The sequence below is a fragment of the Gracilinanus agilis genome, chromosome 4, assembly GCF_016433145.1.
Source record: "Gracilinanus agilis isolate LMUSP501 chromosome 4, AgileGrace, whole genome shotgun sequence".
In the NCBI taxonomy this organism is placed as follows: Eukaryota; Metazoa; Chordata; class Mammalia; order Didelphimorphia; family Didelphidae; genus Gracilinanus; species Gracilinanus agilis.
Window position 1 is genome coordinate 482406453 of NC_058133.1, and position 18889 is coordinate 482425341.

General features: G+C 38.9%; 1 protein-coding gene across 1 annotated transcript in view; it reads left to right on the forward strand.

Annotated features, from left to right (window-relative positions):
- Nucleotides 1–18889, forward strand: part of LOC123246780 (acid-sensing ion channel 2) — a 136574-nt gene that overhangs the window by 46165 nt on the left and 71520 nt on the right. The window contains exon 3 of the mRNA XM_044675572.1: nucleotides 743–870. Within this exon, the coding sequence (XP_044531507.1) occupies nucleotides 743–870 (128 nt within the window). The remainder of the gene's footprint in view (nucleotides 1–742; nucleotides 871–18889) is intronic.

Sequence of the window (18889 nt, forward strand, 5' to 3'; positions counted from 1 at the left end):
TCCTGTATATGTTTATTTGTATATAATTGCTTACATGTTGTTTACCCCATTAGACTGTGAGCTCCTTGTGAGCAAAAGGTATTGTTTTGTTTGTTTGTTTGTTTTTTGTCTTTTTCAATATCTCTCATTTTTAGCACGGTGTTTGGCACATAGTAGGCACTTAAATGTTTATTGACTTTCTGGCCAGGGAAATCTTATTGGCAACTTCCACCCTTGCCATATAACCAACCCATTTTATCTTTTTCCTTTCATTCATTCATTCTCTTTCTTGCATGCATTTCCTTGATGACATCTTTTTGTTCCTTTTCTTATTTTGAATTTCTTATTGATTTTATGTTGCAGCCTCCTCACACCAGCCATGTACCTCTTCTTGCCCTCTGGGTAATATTCATTTTCAATTTTTCAGACATTTATGCAATCCATGTCCACATGACAGACAATGCCTGTCGAATGCTGCCATTTAAAAAAGGGGGAGTTTTATTTCTAGGGAAAATGTAAGGTCATTAAAAGAACTTTGCAATTAATTTCCTGAAGACAATCCAGACCTGTACCCAATGGGTCCTAAATGGAAACTGAATGACTCATATGCTGCAAAGTTATTCCCATAGTATGGATTTGGAAACTAAGACACAGAAATAAATTAGTTGAGTGACCTTGGCATGGGGAGGGGGTTTCTTTAGACTTCTTGTGAGGTCTATTGCTGCTAATTGAATGGCTCTGCTTTTTCTGTTTCTTCTTTCAGATGAAACGACTTTTGAAGCTGGAGTGAAAGTTCAGATTCACAGTCAGTCTGAGCCGCCCTTTATCCAGGAGCTAGGCTTTGGTGTGGCACCAGGATTCCAGACTTTTGTGGCCACACAGGAGCAGAGAGTAAGTCCTTAGTTCACTAGTACACTTGATTGGTGATTCTGGGTCTACTAGTGTTTCCTAGAAAGAGAACCAGTCTTGGAGTCAGGGAACCTGGAGGGCAGTCTCAGCCCAATCACCAACAGACTGTGTATCTCTGGAGGAATCATGTCTTCTCACTGGGCTTTAGCATCTTCATTTGTAAAATGCTGGTATTGGACTAAAGAATCTTTAACATCCTTTATAGAGCCAATCTAACAGAATTTAAAAAATTCTATTGTTGTTATTGCTATTGTTGTTATTTCCTCCTCCTTGGTTAGAATTCAAGGTGAAGAAAGAAGAGGGAAAAGGCCTATTAGGAGAAGGCCCTTTCACCAATGGGAAAAACTAGAGATCTAATCTCTGCTGTGTCACTTTGAGTGGATCCAAGTTTCCCCCACTAAACTAGGCCCACCATCCCAACTCTTCAAAGTAGAGGGTGATGAAATCCGTTTATTTCCTCTTTAATTTGCTAGCTATTTATTTTCTTTTTTAAAATGTTTCCTTCTGTTGTGAGGGGTGTGCTCATTCTGAGATTTCTGGAACCCTTTGTAAAGAAGCCAGTTGCTAAGATGTTGCTAAGGGAAATTGGCTAATCAAGGCTGATAAGCAGCTCCAGTTAAAATATGAGAATGTAAGTTAAACAGACAGGTCTTGGCCTGAGCAAAAGAAAGAAAGATGTTATATTCTACTAGAGAGTAAAGGAGATAAATACCTTCTTCTTATTCAGAATATTCTCCTAGAGAGAAGAATGGAACAATGCCTCTTTTTGATTGGAAAAAGAGACATGGGAGGTTTGCCCATTATTTGTGAAAAGGCTATGCAAAGCTTCCTTATGGGGCAAAGAAAGGAGAGACAGACAGACAGAGACAAAGACAGAGACAGAGAGACAGGGATGGAGATGGGGAGTGGAGAAGAAGAGGGAAAGAAGGATTTAGATTAGAAAGCTAAAATTATAAACATAGGAAAGCTACATTTTATCTCCTGTCTTTCTTGATCATTTATTTTGTCTGATAGCTAAGAGATCAAGAGAAAAGAAAAGAGCATTGGGGTCAGTAGAAATAATCAATGGACTTTGACACAGAGCAGGCCCAGATAATTGGAGAAAAATCCGTTGTGGTATAAAGTAGACCTACGTGGGAAAGAGGAAACCTAGATCCTACTCCTGGCAGAATTCCTACTACTAATTGCATGATCTTGGATAAGTCATTTCTGTGGGCTTTTGATGTTGCCTGAGCTTCCCTCCACCTCAGACATTCTCTGATTCTACATTGGTAAGAGAAAATTTTGACATAGTTGTCAGGTTTATAAAAGGATCCAAAGTTCTCTCACTTAAGTGAAGGGATAAATAAGGGGGGAAACACCTAGAACGGTGATGGGAAAACTTTTTAAAGAGGAGGCCAAAGGAAATGCTCATCTGTTAGTCTGTTTCTAAGGCAACTCTTTCAAAGTTTCATTGTATTGTATCCTACTCAATGTCTTCCTCAGATTAGGAATAATGTTGCACAGCAGCATAGAACATTTCAGGGGGCCACATCTGGCCTGCCGGCCGTAGTTTGCCCATCACTGACCTAGAAGATTTTTTTTCTTTCTTTTGTTCCATTTTTTAAAGTTTTCCCTGAAGTATCTTTAAGTATATAATTTGATTGAAGTTACTTGTTTTACTGTATTCATATTTATATTTTTATATACATATATTTCAGGTGGATCTGTAATTTCATCAGTGTATGGAACTCCTTTCCACTAATTAAGATCAGCAACTATCCCTCAATATGTAGTATGAGGGTTTTCCTAGAGTGCAGAGACACTAAAATACAAAGTCACATGGCCAATGTGTATCAGACACAAGACTTGTTGGATTAAGCAGAATTGACTATTAATGGTAGCCATTCCAGCTATGACAATCTCACCACCATCCATTAGGAACAGAATTTTTGGCTGATCTTCAGAGGTTTCTCTTTCCATCCCAAGATCAAAGACAAGAGGGCACAGGGATGATACTTCCTAGACACAGAAAAAATACTCACTTCCTTCCCTCTGGATGAGGAGGTAGTGGTTTGGGAAGTTTTACTGAAACCAAAGGAAATAGGGACTGAAAAATATCAAGAACTCTTGCCCTAAGATCATAGGTTACTGAGAAAATCTATTATCAGTGGATGAAGTTTCTCCATGGGAAATTCTTTACCAGGATTAAAATGAGAGTCTTGAATTTAAAAGAAATTAATATTAGCTAATAATGACTATATTAGCTACTAAAACAATAACTTTGTGCTGATCATAGCAGCCAACATTTGTGTAGGCTTTAGGGTTTACAAAGCTCTTAACAAACATTCATTATCTCCTCATGCAAGATCATCTCATTTCTTTAGAATTAAGCACACAAAGCACCCCCCCCCCTCCTCTGCCCAGTTCTTAAAGTAGGCTGCAGTAGCATCTCTGGAATTTAAAAGACAGAGCTGTGACTGGATTCACCATTTATGAAGGTCTCTTATAAACAGGGGTGTGCTAGTAAATGTTTAATTACCCACTCTCAGAAAACACAGAGCATGCTTTTAATCTGCATTATTAATATTTTTCCATCAACAAAACAACAATCAAGTCCTGATTTGTATCATTTGCCAATTTCTGAGGTGTCAGTGCTCATTGAAAATTTAAACAATTGGCTCTCTTGAGCCAATATATGCGAGTTCCAGCATATCCCTGCCAAACCACACAAAAATGAAATGAACAATGAATAGAATTCTATTATTTCTTGCCCCTTGCTACTAGAAATCAGGTTCCATGAGGAAAGAAACTGCATAGGATCACAGATCCAGAGTTAGAAAGGCTGTCAACAAGGACCTAGTCCAATTCCTTTGTTTTCTAGGTGAGGAAATTAAGTCCCTCAAAAATCAAATGACTTGCTTAAGGTCTCACAGCTATCATGTGACAGGAAAGCCAGGCTTCCATGGCTCCTTCAAATCTGAGCTAAAACCCCACCTTCTACAAACCTTTCCCAATCTCCCTTTAATGCTAGTACCATTCCTCTGTTAATTATCTCCAGTTTATCCTGAATATCTGTGCATATGTATAGTTTGTACATAGTTGTCTGCTTCCATTATAATGTGAGCTCCATGACCATAGGAACTGGGTTTTTCCCCCTTTCTTTGTATCCCTAGTATTTAGTATTGTTCCTAGTGCACAGTAGGGGCTTAATAAATATTTTTTGACCTGAGAGTCCAGGACCTGGAATCCAAATCCAGCACTCATTCCACTGTACTATCCCAAGATGCACTTTATGCATTTTTTTTGCCTCTCTCACCGCCCTCCAGTAGAGTACAAAGCACAAAGTCGATATTTAATATTTGTTGATTCAATTCATTTCAGTTGTAAGAGGACTCAACCCTGCCGTATGAGATCAATGGAAGGGACTAAGGATGCTTACCCTGAAAGCAGAAACCATGATTAGGATGGAGTGCAGGGAGTGGCGTATGATATTTAGTAAATGTTTGTTGATTCAATTCAATTCATTTGTAAGAGAACTCAACCCTGCCGTGTAAGATCAATTGAAGGGACTAAGGATGCTTACCCTGAAAGCGGAAACCAGGGTCATGGTGGAGTGCGGGGAGTGGTGAAGGATAGCTATCTTCAAACATTTGAAGGTTTGGCATTTAGAACAGGAATTAGACATATTTTGTATCACTTCAGAGTACATACCTACTAAGTTTCAGACGCTATTATCAGTGAGGGATAGAGAAATGTAAAATGTCACAGTTCTTGCCCTCAAGGAGATTACATTCTAATAGTTGATATATGGCATGTACACATATATTTGAGTGGAAGGTGCACAGAGCCTAAATCTTTAGGCTCCATATCAGAAAAAAAAATCTTACCAAAGTTGTCCAAAATGGACTGCTTCAGGAGGTGGCACATTCTTAATAAGAGGAGGATGGCAAGAGGGCTCAATGACCTATTGGATATGTTTTACGAAGGATTATTAGTCAGATGTAGATTGGACTATATGGTTTTTGAGGATCCTTCAAAGTCTAAGAATATGGAGGTCTTAGAGGTCTCTAGAAGCTTTCTTTCTGGGGGTTCCCTGGCCCTGTTTCATCCAAAGATGCCCTTAGCCTATGGAATATTGCCAGTAAACCTCAAAAGACAAGAAATAAGTCTTTGTTTTGTCCCCTCCTCCATCTACACCTAGCAACATTGATTGAAGGAGCCAGTTCAGGTAATCTATGAGCCTCTGTTCTCTAGCTCATCCCTTTTCCCTCTGGATCCTCAGACACACCTCTTCCTAGACAGACATGCTATCTCTGAAAGTCTTCAAACAGAAGCTGAATAGCCAGGTATCAGGGATATAGAAGGGACTATTATTCAAATATGGATTGTACTTCATGGCCTCCCTTCCAGCTGTGAGATCCTCTGCCTCTGTGATTTCAAGAAAAACATAGCTTAAAATTTTCTTCTTTGCTGATAGTTTTGCCTGTTATCCAGTGAGACCTAGCAAAGGTTAGAGAGGAGGTGATAGGCATTGACATTCATTTTTCCTGGCACTTCTTTTGAATGCTGAGTACTAGATCAGCCATGGGAAGGAATATTAACAGAGATAAAAGACTTGGACTCTGCCTTCAGGGAACTTTCTGCCTAGTAGGTAGGGAATCGGAACATACACCCAAAAGGATGACTTTATAATATCAGAAAGCAGGATAAGATGAGAGCCAAAATATTGAGCATGTATATGGTGTAAATTCTACTTGGTTCCATTTGTCCAACAGTTATTAGGTACCTGCTAAATTTCAAGCACCATGTTCTCATTGAAGGGTACAAAATTTAAATTGCCATTTTTCTTGCCCTCTGGGAGATTCTAATAGCTACTCTATGGAATATTCACAAACATTCCACACAAGGTAGACTGACAGCCAAAGGAGATATTTAGACAAAGAGCTATAAGAAAATTTGAGGAGAAAGATTACTTTTAACTGATGGAAGGGATCATGGGGTTCCATGAAGAGACTGCCACCTAAGCTGGGTCTTGAAGCAAGTTATAGTTTGAGGGAGGGAAAAAAGAAGACCGGACTCACAGTCAGACTACCTTAGTTGCAATCTCAACTCCGATACTTACTGTGTGACCTTGGTTGAGTCATTTAACTTCTGAATGTCAGTTTCTTCAGCCCTGAAATAAGATAGTTTCACTAAGGGATGCCCCTGGTCCCCTTCCTGTCATTCTATAGCTATAATTCTGTAATAAGTTAGAGATGTGCTAGTAATGTCTATTGCCTGTAGGAGGAAATTTTGCTCAAACACAGCTGTGGGAGAGGACAGCAAGCACATTGTCCAAGTTGACTGGGTCATCAATTGCCTGAGGGGGAATCTGGTGAAATAAGACAGGTTGGAAACAGATTATAAAGCACCTTAAGGGACAAACTAAGGAACTTCTATTTTCTCCTAGGGGCAAAGGGGAGCTACGGAATGTTTTTGAGCAAGAGAAAAACTGACATGCTCTTATTGGTAAATCATATTGGCAGCTGTAGGAGGGAATGGATTGGAGAAGAAAGAGCCTGGAAATGGAGACCATTTAGGAGACTATTATAACAGTCCGTAAAAGTGGAGTGAACGGAATACATCAGGGAAGGCTTCCTAGAGGAAATGGATTTTTCCAGAAGGGGAAGGGAAGGAAATACACATTTACTGAGCTCCTACTATGTACCAGGCACTGATCTAAGGGCTTTATAAGGGATGAAGATTGGCTTTTCTTCCTGAGATGAGAACTAGATTTCTGGTATTTCCTGGAAAGGGATAGAATCTTGGTCTCTTTCTTTTCTGAACCTGAGTCCAAGGAAATGAAGTGTGACCCACAAGGAATTAGTAAAGCGGATCAATTCTGCCTTCTAAAGAAGCTACAGAGGCGCCTTCTGTACGTGCTTTGTTCCTCGAATGCAGTGAGAAGGAAGATTCTCAGAGCTGCCCGGATCTCTACTGGTTGGGGGAAGGGATGTTCTCTCAAGGACACAAGCAGCATCTGCCAAACTGTTCTGGTGCCATTCTCTGCCCTAACAGCTGCCAGGGCCCCCCTCCCCATACAGGATAGAATGCACAGAGATATTGGGAGCCAGGATGCTGTGAAGGTAAACAGTGACAAAGAAGCCTCTGAATATTCATCAGCAATGAAGGCTCCTAGCTCTAGAGACAGTGACTGGGTTGGGGGCACTGAGTAGTATAGTGGATAGAACACCAAGCCTGGAGTTGGAAGGACTTAGGTTCAAATTTGACCTTGGATACTTCCTAGCTATATGACCCTGGGCAAGTCACTCAACCTCAGCTGCTTTGCCCTTATCACTCTTCTGCTTTGGAATCAACACTTAGTATCAGTTCTAAGACAGAAGACAAAGATTTAAGACAATGAAAGAGAAATAGTGAAGGAGGTCAGTGGAGGTATTTCACATGAAGCTTAAAGATCAGGACTGTCCCTGAGGTTCATTGATGAAGTAGATGACATTCATTAAATTGTAAGCTCCTTGAGGGCAAAGACTGTCTTTTGCCTCTTTTTGAATCCCGTTTTAGGTCAGTGCCTAGCATGTAGTAGATGCTTAATAAATGTTGATTGATTGATTATATAATCCTTTACCTCCACTTAGACATTAATAATGCCACCATTCCACTAGCCAATACCCTCACAACTCTTCCTCCCTACCACCAAAACTTTACATCAGTCCTCCATTTCTATAAGATGTGGATGCCTGAAGCAGCTTAAAGTGAAGCCCCCTCCCAGGGGCGTTTACATTTCATTTTATTTTATTTTTTAAAACTCTTACCTTCTGTCTTAGAATCAATACTGTGTATTGGTTCCAAAGCAGAAGAGAGGTAAGGGCGAAGTGACTTGCCCAGGAAGTGTCAGAGGCTAGATTTGAACCTAGGACTTCCCATCTCTAGACCTGGCTCTCCCTTCACTGAGCCACCCAACACTTACATTTTAGAGGTGCTTCCAGCCTTTGTTGGTCAATTTACCTGTTGGCATTCAGAGAGCCTTCTCTTAGCTCCTATTCCGTCAGCCAGTCAGTCAACAAGCATTTCTTTATTATGTGGTTAGTATGTTCTAGGCACCTTGCTATTTGCTGGGGATAGTCGATATGAAAGGAAATATATTCTTTAACAGAAGTATAAGATTCAAATCAAAATGGAGCCACTAATATCAGGATCCTTGAAGATGTACATTAACTTAGAAAAGCACATATTAACAGAATCTTTGTTCTATGTCATTTTGATTTATTTTGTTAAATATTTTCCAATTACATTCTAATCTGGATTAGCCTATACTGGAAGTGTTGTTGGCAAGTTATTGACCCTTAGGACTTGTGTTTCACATCTCCGCCATCCATATGCCCATTAAAAGTAATCAAAAGATTATCTAATTTCATAAGAAATAATGCTGTTGGTTTGTATGGGGTTTTTTTTACCAAATATTCCTCCTACTCTCTTGACATGATATTCTTGTACTTTCTAGGGGTCTGTGAGGCCAGGTTTGGGAGCCCCAGACAAAATAGAAAGAAGCTAGATGTTAAGTCAGGGAAAACTTGAGTTCGAATCTCGAAGGCTCCAAAATAGGAACCTTTGATTATCTGAGCTTCAGTTTCTGGACCCACAAAGTTGTTGAGAAGATCAATGGAGATGATACATGTAAAATTCATTGCAAACCTTATAGTTGGGTGTAATGGGGCAAGCCCAGAGCTTCCCTGACTGATTCTGGATAATCACATGCATTCTGGGAGCACTTGAAGCCCCTGGGGACCATGAAGCTGCAGAAAGCTTCCAATCAGGCATATGTGGCTCAGTGCCAAAGGACAACATGTGGCCAGCCTTACAAAAGGAGGGGAGGGAGCAGAGAAGGAATGATGAGCATTGTCTGACCTACAGATCCCCTTACTCATGAATGCATGTCAACATCTGGGGATTTTTTCCCAGAAGAGAACATAAGTCCGGGGAATGCAGATAGCCAAGTAGAAGAAGAACCAATTCCCTCTCTGTACTCATCAGGGAACAAGCATCTCCATCCTGCAAGGCAGAATTAAAGAGATACCAAATTAGATTCGTTTCGAGTTGATCAGCAGACTCGGGATGATGCTAGACCTTTGTGGAATTAGGAGTCTTCTCACTTTCTCTTTGATTACCTCCTAGTCTACCCTTTCCTGAGATATGGACATAGATATATTTTTGAAACATAAATACCTTTAAAGAGTACCTTAAACTAGTTTTCCTTTGAGAAGACCTGGGTATTATGCAGTCTCGTTTGATTAACTTGATTGATTCATTCATTTATTCATTCAATCTGACATGGACCTGCATAGGCATGCTTTCATACTTGCTCTAGGGTCACTCACTTGCTCCCCTTCACTCCCTGGACACTTTCTTTTCCTGTACAGAAATTACCAGAGTCTCAGAACTGTACCATTCAGGTTTTGCACAAATGCCAAGGTTTTATCATCAGAATTCCCAAAATACCTTTCCTCTTCTGTGGAAATTGACCCTTGAACCTAGGACTGCACAATCTACACAAGCAAGGAAACCTGTCCTTCCCTCCCCTTCCAGGCTGTTCACCTCCTTTGCCCACAATTCCACTCATGCCCTCAGTCTAAACAAAAAGGATCTACACTTTGCACCCTGGAATTCTTCCTGAACAGCCCAATTAGAAGAACCTAGGTGAAAAAGCAAAATCTGAGAGCTCTGGGGCTCAGGATGGTAATCCCATTTGGGGCTCATTATTGCAAATGGCTCCAAAATAGGAAACCGAGGGTCTTTTCAATGTTTTCAATACAGATAATGAAGATGATTGAGCAAAGAGCAGCAGGAACTACCAACTCTTTAATAGGGTGTAAGTTCCTTAAGAGCAGGGACAGATTCATTTTCTGGTTTTTGTATCCCCACAGCCCAACAGTGCCTTGCACATTATTCAGTGCTCATTTATTGATCAATCTGTCCTATACCTCAGCTACCTTCCTTCCTTCTTTCTCTCTCTCACATTCATTCCTTAGTATTCCATCTACTTTGTTCATAGTCGATCCCCTTTTAGCCTCTTTTCCCTTCTTGTTCTTCTTCTTTCTCCTCTCCCTTCCCCTTTTTCCTCACCTTCTCCTTCTCCTCCCTTTATCTCTCCTTCCACCTCTCTCCACGTGTTCCTTGCTATATCTCTCCCTCACTGCCTCTCTTTCTCACTGAACTTCTATCTTAGGCACATGACAACTCCACTCCATGCTCCATTACTAACATACCTAGGGGCCAGAGCCGGCTGTACAACAGTTACCAGAAACAAGGAAACATCACGACGTTCTTTTATAGCTTCCCTTTACATCTGGCTGAGTACCACGTAGGGTTCTCAACTCTGACACGTTCAGTTGTCAAAAAATCACTAAGCACACGCTGTGTGCAAGGCACAAGCCTGGAGGAGCTGTGGCTGATACAAATATAAATAGGAAATCATCCTTGTCTTCGAGGACCTTACAGTCTACTCATTTGCTATTTAATTCCTACTTCCTTTGGCAGAGACTGATGACCTGCCATCTCTGATAGACATAGATATCTAGATATAGATAGTTATAGACAGACCCTCAATTTACATTTGCAGAATAAGTGGAATGAATGAGAATATGGAAGAGGTCAATGAGTTAAGCAGTTATGCTTGGATGTGGGACAATTCAGGCAATCATTAAGCACCTACTAGGTGCCAGACACTGTGCTAGCCTCTGGGAATTCAAAGAGGAAAGAAAGTCAAACAATTAGCCAGTTGTGCTCAGGTATAGGATATAGATATATAGATATATAGATATATTTTAACCTTTTAAAATTTTATTAATAGTTGTTTCCGAAGAATCAAAATAGTTAGCAAATTACTTTAGATTCATCAAGTATTTTTTGTATGTAGAGCTTTAACAATATACAACATAATACAAAATAAACCAAAGAGACGGATTTCTATTCCTAGATGTTATCAGATGTGATGTATCATTCTGAAGTAGTGAATCTACAGACTTAGAGACGGGAGGTCCTAGATTCAAATCCGGCCTCAGATACTTCCCAGCTGTGTGACCCTGGACAAGTCACTTGACCCCCATTGCCCACCCTTACCCCTCTTCCACCTATGAGCCAATACACAGAAGTTAAGGGTTTAAAAAAAAAACAAACAAAAAACAAACAAATGAATGAATGAATGAATGAATAAGCAAATAAATAAATAAATAAATAAATAAATAAGTAAATAAATGGATGAATGAATAAATAAATGAAATAAAGTAGTGAATCTATACCCCAAGAATGATGTGGAAAACCTGAAATGAATTTGTGAGTTAGTGCTGGGCCAATGGATTGTGAACTCATTCCATATATATATATATATATATATATATATATACATATATACATATATACATATATACATATACATATTCAATAAATAAGCATTGAATAATGTGCAAGGCCAAAAACCAAGAAATGAATTTATCCCTGCTCTTAAGGAAATTATATCCTTTTAGAAAGTTGGTTGTTCCTGCTGCTCTTCGCTCAATCTTCTTTGTTGACTATAATGAAAACTTTGAAAAGGCCCTCCATTTCCTATTTTGGAGCCATTTGCAATAATGAACCCCAAACAGGATGACCATCCCAAGTCCCAAAGCTCTCAGATTTTGCTTTTTTCACCTTGGTTTCTCTAATTGGGCTGTTCTGTAAGAATTCCAGGGCACAAGAACCTCATATGCTTAGCATTTTGCAGCTGGCAACCACCCACCTGTCAGCTTGGGCTGGAGACAAAAGCAAATTCCAATTCATTGGCCCATGACTCTACCAGATAAGAGACTCACATTTGCTAGCCAAAATGCCCGGGTCTTTGTCCCCGGAAAAGACTGACCATATTTCTCTGAGTCAGAAGAAATCCAAGCATGGTCCAGAAGCAGAGAAACAGAGAATATATTCCCAGCTGCCACATCACACAGATACCATCTGTTTTTAGACAGATCCTTTCAGGCTTCCAAATGGAACTTCCTAAGCCCCTTCCAATGAGAATTTATCAGCCTAGCACCTTGATTCAGACTTCTCAATATCTATGTATCATGTGGATGCATTAGAGTGGAGGCTTGCCACATTAATAAAAAGACAGCAAGAAAGGAAATTGATTACACAAACCATCAGAGCCTTCTGAGAACTTAGCCAGTGTCTAGAGTACATAAACATGTTCCCAGGAAGCCAAGCTGGCTTCTGTGACAGTATCCCATTGGAATTAATGGGGTACATGGTTTCCCAAAATAGACTACATACAGATTTGATTGACCATTTAACAATATACCTTTACAGCCACCCAGCCTGGACAATGGTAATGCCTTCAGGCCCCCACACATCTTTGCTGCTAGATAAATTTTAACCCATTTTTTCCTAGACTCAAATATTTTTCTTTTCTCAATAGATATTCTTCTGAAACATGTATTCAATAAATATTTATTAAGAAACTAACATATAGGGGCAGCTAGGTGGCTTGGTGGGTTGAGAGCCAGGTCTGGTGATGAGACACTCTGGGTTCAAATCTAGCCTCAAATCGTTTCTAGCTTTAGTACCCTGGACAAGTCACTTAATCCCCATTGCCTAACTTTCACCACTCTTGCTTAGAACCAATATTAGTATTGATTCTAAGACAGAAGATAAGGATTTTTTTAAAAGAAAAGGAAAGAAAAAGAAACTAACACAGGTAGCAAGGAATTATGCTAGGGTTTGTGGGAGATACAAAGATGAGAAAAGCATGTCTTTTATCACATTTCACTAAAACCTTTCAGACTCTCCAGTGCCCATGGAACAGAAGCCACACTTCTTATTCTCATATGCCAGGACATCCCCAGTCAAGTCCCATTCTACTTCTCTAGCTCCCACTCCATGTCCCATTTATTTCCCATCATGAACCCTCTAAGCTAGGCAAGCAAAAGTACTGATTCTAGGTACTAGAAATCTCAGTACAAGACTTTTTGTTGTTGTTGTTTTCGTTTTTCCTGGTCCCAACAAGCTGCTGGTGCTATCTCCTCTAAGATTACCTTCCATCTACTCTGCCTTTATTTTGTACCTGCTGATTTCTATTTTTTGTCTCCCTCATTTGAATGTAAATTCTTGAGTGCAGGAATTATTTTTTCCCTTTTTCTTAATATCCCCAGTGTTTAGCACAGTCCCTGGCATGAATGCTTGTTGATTGACTAGATTAGACTGAATTGAAACAAAATTAATTGAATTGAAACAGACTAATACCATGTCCTTGACCTTCCTATTTCTCACCTTTTCAGACTCTTCTTGGAATGGCTTTATGATTCTCTCTATATCTCTGCTTCCTGCCAATCTTTCAGGGTGCAGCTCAAGTGCCTCCTCTCCCACCAAGCCTTCCCTGATTATTCCAGTCCATAATTACCTTTCTGTATCTCCAAAGTTCTAGTACTTATACCAGTGCTTTGGCACTTTTCAGATAGATGCTCTGTGATATTAGCTAGCTAACCTTTCATGGGTACTTCTGCTTATCTCTTAGACTCATTGAACTACAGAAGTTCAAAACTGGGAAGCATTTTAGATTGCAGGAAGTATAATAGATAATTTCAATTACATGAAATTGAAAAATGTTTTATGCAAACAAAACCAATGCAGACAAAATTAAAAGGAAATAAAGAAAATGGGAAAGAATTTGTACAGTGAGTTTCTCTGATAAAGCCTCATCTCTTTTACTCCTCTCATTTTTAAAGGGCAGGAAACTGAAGCCCATGCAGGGACAATTGGCTTGCCTAGGGTGACTACTTACAACTAATGGCAGAATTTTATCTAGAACTCAAATTTCCTGATCCTAAAAAATAATGATTGTTCCACTCTACTGTGCTATATTTTCCTGCTGTATTTTAGATGTTAACTGGTCCAATAAACTTGTTTTAAAGATACAGGATTGTGGGAGAAGAGAGAATTATTCTGATCAAGGCCAAACAGTATGTAACAGAGATGGGATCCAAATCAGCTCTCTATATCCAGGAGTTTTTTTTAAAACACTATATTGCTTTCATTTCTTACATAAAATAAGGAAAGGAAGAGGAAGAAGCATGTATATGGTACCCACTATCTGCTTTGCATTGTGCATTTAATCATTTGATCCTCACAGCAAACCTGTGAGATGAAATAAGCTACACCTCTATTCCTTTCTTGAACTAATAATAATAGGTGACTTTTATACAGTTTGCAAAGTAAAGTATATACATTATCACATTTGACCATAACTCATATAAGCCCTTAAAGGGAGACATTATCCTCTCCATTTTGTGTATTAAAAAAACCAAGATCCAAATTGCTGGGAAAACTGTAGTTATTCGGCAGAAATTAGACAGATATATCTCAGAAAAAAAGGAAAATGACCTATTTGCACAAGATATTTATACCAGCTTTTTGTGGTGGCAAAGAATTGGAAATCTAGGGGATACTCATCAATTGGGGGAATGGGTGAACAAGTTGTACTATGAGATTATGATGGAATGAAAAGTAGTGTGCTATAAGGAATGATAAGCAGTATGGTTTCAGAAAAACCTGAGAAGACCTTTATGAATTGATGTAGAGTGAAGTGAGTAGAACCAGAAGATCATTGAATTTACTAACAGCAATATTGAATTTTGAAAGAGTTAGCTACTCTGGATCACTACACAGATTCAAAACAATTCCAAAGGATACATAATGAGAAATGCTATCAACCCCCAGAGAGAAAGCTGCTGAACTCTCAGTATAAATTGAATTATAATTTTTTTTCATTTTCTTCATTTTTATTACTTTTTTGCAATATGGCTAATATGAAAATATGTTTTGCATGATCTCAAAAATATATTGATATATTGCTTGCCTTCTTGATGGGTGGGGGAGGGAAGGAAGAAAGAGAATTTGAAACTAAAAAAAATCAAGGATGTTAAAAAGAAATTATACTTTTTAAAAGACCCAAGCAGTTTAAGTGACTTGGCTGCCATCACACAGTTTGAAAATATCAGGGGCAAAATTCAAGCCTATATCTTCCCAACTCAGAATCCAGATCTCTATTCACTTGGCCATTCCTGCCCTCTACTGGAACTCACTGCCCCTCTAGGTCCTTCATAATTGAATTGAATATCCAGAAACAAAATCCTTAAGTCTCTTCTTTCTTTCCTCTGAGTTTCATTCGTTCTGATTTTATGGATTTTAATTGTGAGATGCCCCTCCAAGGATATCCTGAAGGACAACCTTACTCAACAAGGACCATTAGGAAATAGTTTCAGGAGGGGCAAGCCAAATTTTCTTGCCTCTCTCAAGCTTGGATAACATCAGTGGCCAAGTTCAGCAAGCCTTTTGGAAGAAATGAGTTTGAGGCAGCTGTTTTGGTGACCCTTCCAGATTTTGTCAGAAACTCAGATCCTTAGGACTACCTAAAACATTCTCAGTCTTTATTGATAGCTAAAAGAAGAGAGGAACAGATGTGTTTAAGCAGACACAAAATTGCCTTTCAGAAGAGAGGATAAATAGAGAACTCATCATCATTAAGTCAGGAAAATTGACAACAATGGCTTCAGGCCCTGGGTGAGGGAGCTTTTTATGTATTAATTTATTTATGTTAATAGAATATCTCATATTAACACTCCTGAACTAGGGACCAGGTGGGGAATATAGAAAGAATGATGAAGCAGCAGGCATCACAGTGCAATGCAGAGTATTGGGTTAAGAAAAAGAAGACCTCATTTGAATCTTGGTTCTGCCACTTATTTGCATGACCTTGAATCAGACACTTTCTCTGAAACTGGGCCTTAGTTTCCTCATCTGTAAAAGATAGGAATAAACTACTAGATCCATAGGATACAAAAATGAACTTATATGATCCTAATCAAAAGAAATTGGACCTAGTCTTTAGAAATATTATCTTCTGTGTGGAAAAGGTAGCCCATACCCATGAAACAATGTAAGAAATATTCAAAGCCACATGTCCATCAGTGTTGATAGAAGAGAATTAAAGAAAGACCAAGGAGAAAAGTAAAGAATTGTATGAATTAATCATGGAAGATGTTATAGAAAAGGTGAACTGAAAGGCTTGTTTTGATTAGAAGGAAGGGAAAATTAGTCAGCATGGATGAAGTGGAAAGGAAATTTTAACTAAAGGACAAGAGGTCTTGATTCTAATTCTAGCAGTACTACTAAATAGTTATGAGCCAGATCTCTAACCTTGGGCCAGACCTTACCCCCTAATTTTGGAGAAATAGAGCTCAAGAAATTAAGTTATAAAATGAAAGCAATGACACTATCAAACTGTAGACCTGGAACCCATGAACTTTTTTTGAAAATACCTTTATGTGTGTGTTTCAGTATGAGTGGATTATTTTGCAGTCCCATTTTATGTGATTAAAACAGTGTTCTACAAAGGGGTCTATAGTTTCACCATACTGCCAGAGATCCACCATACAAAAAAAGGCTAAGAATCCCTACTTTAGGACAGAGATACTTAGAGCCTCCACATAGACTAAAAGCTGTAGCCCTACCATCTAGTTTACATCCAGAAACTTTGAGGATAATGAATGTGATTCCCCAGTTACAGAGACACTGTCTGGGCAAAAACTAAAAAGTTTTCGGGGTGGGGGGGAGATGTTACAATGGTACTTGCAGATTAACTTCAAAAATAGGCAAGACATTTTCTCTGCTCTCCCTGGTGCTGATCTTCATTTCTCTGCTTTAAGATTTCTCAGATAAAGTGGCCCAGTAGCCTTAGTCTTTGTGCCTGATATACTATTGCTTAGAGCTTTACCTTCCTGTGTTTAGCTACCATCCATTTCAGTTTCCTGCCACAAAATGTCTTGCCTGACCCATCCCAATCACATATGCCAATCTGTGCATTGCCTAACTGACTTCTATCTGCCTGTGCTTCCTCTTTTGGTGGTAGACCAGAATCCCATTTTTTCTGAATGGGGTCCTAGTTTCTGTAGTCTTAAAAACATTTCATCACTTCTCTAGTCTTCCTTTTCCTACTCTATAATACATGAGGAGTCATGAGTAAAGAATCTCCAAAGACTTTAAGAACTTTAATATTACATTATTCTCTGTCCAAAGGGCACAAGGGAAGAAGGACCAAGTTGTGTACAAGGAACACTTAATCAGATAAGTATAGCTTGATTAAAGAATCCATATTGCAAAGGATTTTTTTTCTTCATGTGCCAAAACTCCATGGAGCATAATTCTTGTTAATGTAAATGAAGTGGGATACTTTATTAAACATAATTCCTTTCCAAATTACAAATTTAATTTTCAAAAATGTCAAGTTTTCTTATAATGTGATAGATGGAAGTTACTCTATTATAAAAGTTTTTTGAAAAAAAGAGCCATCCCCATTCAGCCAACTTCAGAAGATTTAAAGCTAATTTTTTAGCTTCTTAGTTTTAGTCCTGGATTTTGCAAAGTCTCACCTACTCCCTTGGTTTCTCTTAGCGAGAATGAGTTCATCAAAGTATCATGAAAAAACATATTGCTAGCTAGGCTTTATTCGGTATAAGAGGCTTCTAAGAAAACACATTCTTGGGTTTTGTTCACTAACCGTAGCAATGATTTGAAAAATGTGATTTTATTGTACCATTCGTCTGAGAAGCCTAGAATGCCTTAGAGTGATTACACTAATCTTTACATCATCTCCCAACACAGTATCTGGCAGGCAATATTATTCTTACTCATCTTCCCATGTAATACAGAGAAGGCAAGGTCACACAAATTGAGCCAATTACTAAGTCAGGAATGAAACCCAAGCCCCTGCTTCTCGCTGTTGCTTCGTCATGCATGAAAGAAGAGAAATCATGATATATTGAAGAGAGCACTGAACTAGGAATCAAGAGTCTTAGATTCTAGTCCTGAATCTGCTAGTAATTCATTGGGTAAAAATGGTTTTTGTCATTTTCCCCATATGTCAAATGGAGGTAATAAGCAAACCCTTTTCATATTATTGAATAGGCTCTGCGAATGAATGGAGGTCATAGGCATGAAAACATTTTGGGAAATATAAAGTCAAATGAAGAAGTCAGATATTATTTTTATGAGCAAACCATGCAGTGATCCTGAGTGGAAGCCAGAACATGGATTCAAGTCCAGGTTGTGCCATTACTTTGCTGTGTGAGTTTTTTCAGAAGTGATTTTGCATCTCAGAACTTTAGTATCCCCATCAGTAAAACAAGGAAATTGATCCAGATCCAGAGGCTCACTGATATCCCTCAGAGCACTCATATGCTATGGAAAGTTGACTAAATGACCTTTAACATCCCTTCCAGATCAAAATCTGTGGCCTGCAAGTGCTGTAGACATTCCAAATGGTTCTTCATTTCCAACTAAGTTATTACTTTGTCATTGGCCGAAGTACCTTCATTCAAGGGCATAAATGCAAGGGAGTACCAGGACAGAAAGAATAGTCATCCTGGTTACAATCTCTAACTGAGTATGGTCATAGAACCTATTGTCTGAGAAGTCTTCTCACCAAGACCACCTTCCAACTGACCCATTCCCCTGTTTGGATCTTTGCAAGGAAATCAATCAATCATCAGACATTTACCAAGTATCTATTATGTATCAGGCAGGCACTGGGATAGGCACTAGGGATAAAATGATCAAAATGAAACCTCCCCTACCCTCAAGGAGCTTACTTTGGGGGAGTGCTGACGAGACATATATATATATATATGCATATATATACATACATATATATGCATATATATACATACATATATACATACATACAAAGCAAATTCTAAGCAGGATCCTAATAGCTGGACTTACTCAGGAAAAGCTTTATGTAAGAGATAGCATTTGAACAAATGAGTTTTAAAGGAAACAAAGGCTTTTAAGAGGCAGAGGTGAGGCATGGTGAACAAAAAATCCTAAGTCATGCGGATGGGAATTGAAGTAAACCAGAAAGTCTGAACTCCTAGGAAAGTGCTCCTGGCTTGATATTGTGTAGTACTAGGGAAGGAAGGAAGGAGGGAAGGAAGGAAGG